We start from the raw sequence: 7800 nt of genomic DNA on the forward strand, positions 1-7800 counted from the left end.
ATGGACAGGCATCCCAAGCGAAGAGCGCAAATGACATTCAAGAAAAGTGAACCAAGTCAAAACGAAGATGACAGTGGGCCTACAGCTAGTAAGAAAAATGCAAGTGAAAGCGAGGAACCTGCATCTTCAACAGAGAGGCATCGAGGTGATGGAGAACAAAAAAGACCAGTGGGTAGGCCTAAAGGCAGTGGACGTTCTGGAAATAGTGTTATTGGAGATGTTCAGGTTAGGCCTAAAGTTATTTTTAAAGCTGATAATAAATGGGGTGGTGATGGAGAGCTAATGCCCACAAGTTCAACACACCTCAAGGGAGCCATTCAAGGTCGAACAGTTACATTTGAAAAGGAGAGCGTATCATCATTAGCCAGTAAACAGAGTAAAGCCACATTTGATTATCCTACGACATCTCAAGTGCTGGTCATCAAGGAGGAGATCATCACAACTGCTCCAGGTCAGGCCAAGATCAAAGTTGACCAAGAACCTGCAACAACGCATCATCAAGGATGTCCACCTGTGGCTCCCACTATAGACTTCTCCAAACCGATCCATGTTGTCCACGAAAATGGGATGACCTTCACAGTATTGGATGGTAAAGCCATAACGCTCAGCAAAGTTCCATACCCACCACTTGTTCATGTGAATGTTCCGCCACCCCCAGCAAAGGTGAAGACTAGAGGGATGAATCTCACCATGCCACCATCAGAAGCAGGTATGACTAAGAGCTTACCTACTTTTTACATACGGATTGAATGTTTTTGATACTTTTCAACACATCATTGTCACGTATTGATTTCATGCACAGTCCAAAACTTTGTGAAACATTTCCTTCTAGAAAATCTTGAAGTACCACAGAGCATAGACAGGAATGGCTACATCAAGAGGCCTATGAATGCGTTCATGGTCTGGGCGAGAATCCACAGGCCTGCCCTGTCCAAGGCCAACCCAACAGCCAATAATGCAGACATCAGTGTGCAGCTAGGAATAGAGTGGAGCAAGCTTACTGAGGAAGAGAAGAGGCCCTACTATGTTGAAGCACGTAAACTCAAAGACAAGCACAGACAGGAGTTCCCAGGTAAGCAAAGAGCAGGCTGTCTACTCACTCACACCATTTAAGTCCATTTAAACATGTACAGTATAATAATTGGCTCATACATTTATCATATTTCAAAACTCATAGCTCTGACACTCATGACCTTTACTTGCTTTTCAAGTGTTTGTTCACAATCTTCACCCATAATCATCACAGGTTGGATCTATCAGCCCAGACCTGGAAAAAGAAAGTGCTACCCTTCTGTGATGTCCTTTGCGCCTGAACCATCTTGCTGCTCTGCAGGGACAAGTGGACCTGCGGCTGAGTCTTATCCCATGACCATGATGACTATGGCCAATACTAACACCAGCTCCTGTGTTCCATACACACAGGCCACAGGTAAAGCAATAGCTCACTATCAGGGTGGCTGGTGGATGCCCAAGTTTTACCAGCCACTCACATTTTTTACCAGCCACATTGTTTTTCTGGATATAAATAATGAAGATAAATCACAGTAAAGACATGCACGTGTTTTGTAATGGTAAAACAACAATTGTTGAATGGTTTTCACTACTGAGGCATTAAGATTCTCTCTTCCAGAGCTCATATATATGTATATATATACACACACACACACACACACACACACACAGTTGAAGTCGGAAGTTTACATACACTTTGGTTGGTGTCGTTAACTCGTTTTTCAACCACTCCACAAATTTCTTGTTAACAAACTATAGTTTTGGCATGTCGGTTAGGACATTTACTTTGCATGAAACAAGTCATTTTTCTAACAATTGTTTACAGACAGATTATTTCACTTATAATTCACTGTATCACAAATTCCAGTGGGTCAGAAGTTTACATACATTAAGTTGACTGTGTTGACTGAATCAAAAGAAATAAGTTAAGACCTCAGAAAAAAAATGTAGACCTCCACAAGTCTGGTTCATCCTTGGGAGCAATTTCCAAACACCTGAAGGTACCACGTTCATCCGTACAAACAATAGTACGCAAGTATAAACACCATGGGACCACGCAGCTGTCATACCGCTCAGGAAGGAGATGCGTTCTTTCTCTTAGAGATGAACGTACTTTGATGCGGAAAGTGCAAATCAATCCCAGAACAACAGCAAAGGACCTTGTGAAGATGCTGGAAGAAACGGGTACAAAAGTATATACAGTTGAAGTCAGAAGTTCACATACACCTTAGGCAAATACATTTCAACTCCGTTTTTCACAATTCCTGACATTTAATCCTAGTAAAAATGAATTCCCTGTCTTAGGTCAGTTAGGATCACCACTTTATTTTAAGAATGCGAAATGTCAGAATGGCAGTAGAGAGAATAACTTATTTCAGCTTTTATTTCTTTCATCACATTCCCAGTGGGTCAGAAGTTTACATCTACACTCAATTAGTATTTGGCAGCATTGCCTTTAAATTGTGTAACTTGGGTCGGGGAGCCTTCCACAAGCTTCCCACAATAAGTTGGGTGAATTAGTACGCGTCAAAAGTTTGGACACCTACTCATTCAAGTTTTTTTTTTCTATTATTTTCTACATTGTAGAATAATAGTGAAGACATCAAAACTATGGAATAATGTAGTAACCAAAAAAGTGTTAAACAAATCAAAATATATTTTTGATTGTAGATTATTCAAAGTAGCCACCCTTTACCTTAATGACAGCTTTGCACACTCTTGGCGTTCTCTCAACCAGCTTCATGAGGTAGTCACCTAGAATACATTCCAATTAAACAGATGCGCCTTGCTAAAAAAAAAGGATAAAGTAATCCTTCTCACCCCCCCCCCTTAAATGATTTAGATGCACTATTGTAAAGTGGCTGTTCCACTGGATGTCATAAGGTGAATTCACCAATTTGTAACTCGCTCTGGATAAGAGCGTCTGCCAAATGACTTAAATGTAAATAATAATGACCTACGGCTTGTATTTATGTGTTATCATGTTATAACTAAGTCTATGATTTGATAGAGCAGTCTGACTGAGCGATGGTAGGCACCAGCAGGCTCGTAAGCATTCATTTAAACAGCACTTTCGTGCATTTGCCAGCAGCTGTTTATGACTTCAAGCCTATCAACCCTCGAGATTAGGCTGGTGTAACCGATGTGAAATGGCTAGCTATTTAGCGGGGTGCGCGCTACTAGCGTTTCAAACGTCACTCGCTCTGAGACTTGGAGTGGTTGTTCCCCTTGCTCTGCAAGGGCCATGGCTTTTGTGGAGCGATGGGTAACGCTGCTTTCAGGGTGGCTGTTGGCGATGTGTTCCTGGTTCGAGCCCAGGTAGGAGCGAGGAGAGTGACTGAAGCTATACTGTTACACTGGCAATACTAAAGTGCCTATAAGAACATCCAATAGTCAAAGGTTAATGAAATACAAATGGTATAGAGAGAAATAGTCCGATAATTCCTATAATAACTACAACCTAAAACTTCTTACCTGGGAATATTGAAGACTCATGTTAAAAGGAACCTCCAGCTTTCATATGTTCTCATGTTCTAAGCAAGGAATTTAAACGTTAGCTTTCTAACATAGCACATATTGCACTTTTACTTTCTTCTCCAACACTTTGTTTTACATTATTTATTTAAACCAAATTGAACATTTTATTTATTTGAGGCTAAATTGATTTTATTGATGTATTTTATTAAGTTAAAATAAGTGTTCATTCAGTATTGATGTAATTGTCATTATTACAAATAAATAAATACAAATCGGCCGATTAATCGGTATCTGCTTTTTTTGGTCCTCCAATTATCGGTATCGGCGTTGAAAAATCATAATCGGTCGACCTCTAGTTATGATATCGTTTCGGACCTTGAACGTGGCTGAGGTGCACCCACGACCAGCTCGGATACCAGATTGCATTTAAAAAAAAATATATATATATTTTACCTTTATTTAACCAGGCAAGTCAGTTCAGAACAAATTCTTATTTTCAATGACAGCCTAGGAACAGTGGGTTTAACTGCCTGTTCAGGGGCAGAACGACAGATTTCTACCTTGCAACCTTCCAGTTACTAGTCCAACGCTCTAACCACTAGGCTACCCTGCATACCACTAGGCTACTCCGCATAGCGGAGAAGATACGGTGGGATTCGAAATGGTCAGTGATCTGTTTGTTATTAACATGGCTTTCGAAGACTTTAGAAAGGCAGGGTAGGATAGATATAGGTCTGTACCAGTTAGGGTCTAGAGTGTCACTCCCTTTGAAGAGTGGGATGAACGCGTCACCTTTCCAATCTTTAGGGATCTCAGACGATACGAAAGAGGTTGAACAAGCTAGTAATAGGGGTTGCAACAATTTCGACAGATAATTTTAGAAAGCGGGTCCAGATTGTCTAGCCCAGTTGATTTGTAGGGGTCCAGATTTTTCTGATTTTTCAGAACATCAGCTATCTGGATTTGGGTGAAGGAGATTTGGGGAGGCTTGGGCAAGTTGCTGTGGGGTTTGCAGAGCTGTTGACCGGGGTAGCCAGGTGGAAAGCATGGCCAGCCGTAGAAAAATGCTTTTTGAAATGATCGATTATCGTAGATCTATCGGTGGTGAGTGTTTCCTAGCCTCAGTGCAGTGGGCAGCTGGGAGGAGGTGCTCTTATTCTCCCATGGCCTTTACAGTGTACCAGAACTTGTTGGAGTTTGTGCTACAGGATGCAAATTTCTGTTTGAAAAAGCTAGCCTTTGATTTCCTAACTGCCTGTGTATATCGGTTCCTAACCCTGAAAAGTTGCATATCGGCCTCCCTGGTGGCGCAGTGGTCTAGGGCACTGCATCGCGGTGCTAGCTATGCCACCAGAGACTCTGAGTTCGCGCCCAGGCTCTGTCGCAGCTGGCCGCATCGGGGAAGTCTGTGGGTCGTCCGGGTTAGGGAGGGTTTGGCCGGTAGGGATATCCTTGTCTCATCGCGCTAACCAGGTCGCCAGGTGCACAGGGTTTCCTCCGACACATTGGTGCGGCTGGCTTACGGGTTGGATGCGCGCTGTATTAAGAAGCTGTGCGGCTTGGTTGGGTTGTGTTTCAGAGGACGCATGGCTTTCGACCTTCATCTCTCCCGAGCCCGTACGGGAGTTGTAGCGATGAGACAAGATAGTAACTACTAACAATTGAATACCATGAAATTGGAGAGAAAAGGGTGTAAAAAAAACAAAAGAAGTTTCATATCGCAGGGGCTATTTGATGCTAATGCTGTACGCCAACAGGATGTTTTTGTGCTGGTCAAGGGCAGTCAGGTTTAGAGTGAACCACGGTTCTTAGTTATACATTCTTTGAATGGGGCATGCTAATTTAAGATAGTGAGGAAAGCATTTTTAAAGAATAACCAGGCATCCTCTACCCTTCCAGGATATCCAGACCAGGTCGATTTAGAAAGGCCTGCTCACTGACATTTTTTAGGGAGCGTTTGACAGCGATGAGGGGTGGTTGTAGACCGTGGCAATGAGGCAGTGATCGCTGAGACCCTTGTTGAAGACAGCGGAGGTGTATTTAGAGGGCAGGTTGGTCAAGATGATATCTATGAGGGTGCCCGTGTTTATGGATTTATGGTTGTACCTGGTGGGTTCCATGATGATTTGTGTGAGATTGAGGGCATCTAGCTTAGATTGTAGGATGGCCAGGGTGTTTAGCATATCCCAGTTTAGGTTACATAACAGTACAATCTCTGAAGATAAATGGGGGGCAATTAATTCACATATGGTTGAAGACAGAGAATAAAAGTAACAGATTTCTGGCCGTGGTAGAATATATTCAAGGCATAATGTACAGACAAGGGTATGGTAGGATGTGAGTGCAGTGGAGGTAAACCTAAGTGTTGAGTGACGATGAGAGAGATTTTGTCTCTGGACAGACAAGTTAAGCCAGGTAAGGTCTCCTCGTGTGTGTGGGGTGGGACAATATACTGTGTGCTTGACCTGCTCAGTTTTCTACCACAACACCAGAAAATTGCCAAAAAAGTGTAGAACGTGCTCATCTGCCTTTACACTATGATTTCACTATTAGATGTTCAATGTTTCTTTTGAATTTTTGTTTTATTTTGTTTAAAGGAATAGTTTCACCATATTAAAATGAGAGTTCAGTTCACGTAACAGGTTTGACCTTAAAATAAGGGACATATGTAAATTAGTCACCAATCACATTAAATAATCATTTTCAGAAATTACTTTGTCAAAGCAACAAAATAACTACGGCTTTACAATGATGTTAAAAATGTAGACATGTTTGTTTAAGTGGGTTAATCTTCCTAGAAGTCACAGAAGGTGCATGGAGGGACATGTCAAAATACTGAATTTTCGCACTTAAGCAAGTCTTTATTGATATTAAAAATTAGATTTATTGAATTTTCCTTGTCTATATTAAAGGGCAGTTCATTTATTATTACATGCTTCTAAAATGTAATATTGGTGTACAGTTTCTACATAAAATATCAAAGGGATGCAAAAGTCACACTTTTCGTGGAATGATCCGGTTGCTGTAACAGTAAGAATAATACATCGTAGTATGAAGCTCAATACTGTAAATATTATGGTTTTGTCTTCCCCAGGCTCTAATGACCATGGTCTCCAGGTGGCTATAACGGCAGCTCCAAATGCCTCTCAGACTACCAGCCCAGTCTCCATATTCTTCCAGACTACTGCCTGCCCACATCCCCACCCAACAGCCACAACCTCTGGTGGTAAGCCTGCAGAACGCAAGCATGAAGCCAATCACTCTGCCAGCAATCCTGAAGAAGCTCCCAAACCCAGAAAAATCAGCAGGCAACAGGCCTACTACAATTCTGCCAATGAGATGCCCTCAACAAGCATGGCATCCAGCTCCAGAGGTCTCCAAATGCCACTCCCTAACATGGCTCACCCTCGCATGTATCCTCCATCTCCCATGTCACATCCAGTGGGCCTCTTCCCCACCCCTCGCTTCCCCTTTGCTCCTCCCTACTTCATGCCTGGACCCAATTTTTATCCTCCAGGGTGAGCAATGAATGCTGTTTCATCTTGAATACCATTTAAGTTCTACTTAGGTATGCTGTTTGATGTTTTATAATTGTGAAGGTTAGTGGTGAAAATGTAATTATGGTCATTTGAAATGCCATCATCCTGGGATTGTTGTATTTTTTTCAGATCATACCCTTACCTACACAGCCCATACTCCTACCCAGTTCTCCAACCCCAGGATTTCTCAAACCCCATGGCTACTCCCATGGCTACTCCGGGCTACCCCTATGATGACAACTACGATCAGCATGAGTCCACATTTTCCCTTCTCAACAGAGACTACCCGTTTCGGCAGAGTGGAGAGGGCGGGCAGAGATGTCAAGGGCAGGCCCCCACTGCCTCTGAGCTCCTAGGTTCGGTCCCACTTCTGGACGTACGTGCCCTGGAGAACGTCTTCACCAACTCTGCCAGTGTCCAGGAGGTCCAAGTCCCCAATGAGGAAGATGAGGAAGATGTGCGCGTGATGAGAATTCTCTAGGATCAAACCTAAGAGACATCCTTTAGCAAAATCCCTGATAGACTATTTGTTGATTCAGTGAATCAATACTTTGTTGTACATACAAAAATACATGAATTGTTACTGTTATTCTGAAATGTATTTTTAATAATTTAATACTATTTTATGCGATCGACCACTGCTCTGCACAAAATTAAATGTCAAGTATTTTAAAGTGTTTGATAGGGGTTCTATTTATGCCTTTTTGTTCTACAAATACCTGGTTTGTAAGGAGAAAGGGGTGTTTTGCTGATTTTACGCAGACAGACTCCA

General features: G+C 42.3%; 1 protein-coding gene across 1 annotated transcript; it reads left to right on the forward strand.

Annotated features, from left to right (window-relative positions):
• Window positions 1–7509, forward strand: LOC135547882 (transcription factor SOX-30-like). The gene is made up of 5 exons (XM_064977094.1): window positions 1–709; window positions 833–1072; window positions 1247–1429; window positions 6584–7007; window positions 7158–7509. Exons 1-5 carry the CDS (start codon window positions 1–3, stop codon window positions 7507–7509), a joined length of 1908 nt encoding a protein of 635 aa, XP_064833166.1.
• Window positions 7510–7800: the final 291 nt, after the last annotated feature.

This window comes from Oncorhynchus masou, chromosome 11, assembly GCF_036934945.1.
Source record: "Oncorhynchus masou masou isolate Uvic2021 chromosome 11, UVic_Omas_1.1, whole genome shotgun sequence".
Lineage (NCBI taxonomy): Eukaryota > Metazoa > Chordata > Actinopteri > Salmoniformes > Salmonidae > Oncorhynchus > Oncorhynchus masou.

Coding starts and splice junctions, on each gene's coding strand:
- LOC135547882 (XM_064977094.1), top strand. CDS start 1: ATGGACAGGCATCCCAAGCGAAGAGCGCAAATGACATTCAAGAAAAGT. Junction 710..832: donor CATGCCACCATCAGAAGCAG/GTATGACTAAGA, acceptor ATTTCCTTCTAG/AAAATCTTGAAGTACCACAG. Junction 1,073..1,246: donor GCACAGACAGGAGTTCCCAG/GTAAGCAAAGAG, acceptor TAATCATCACAG/GTTGGATCTATCAGCCCAGA.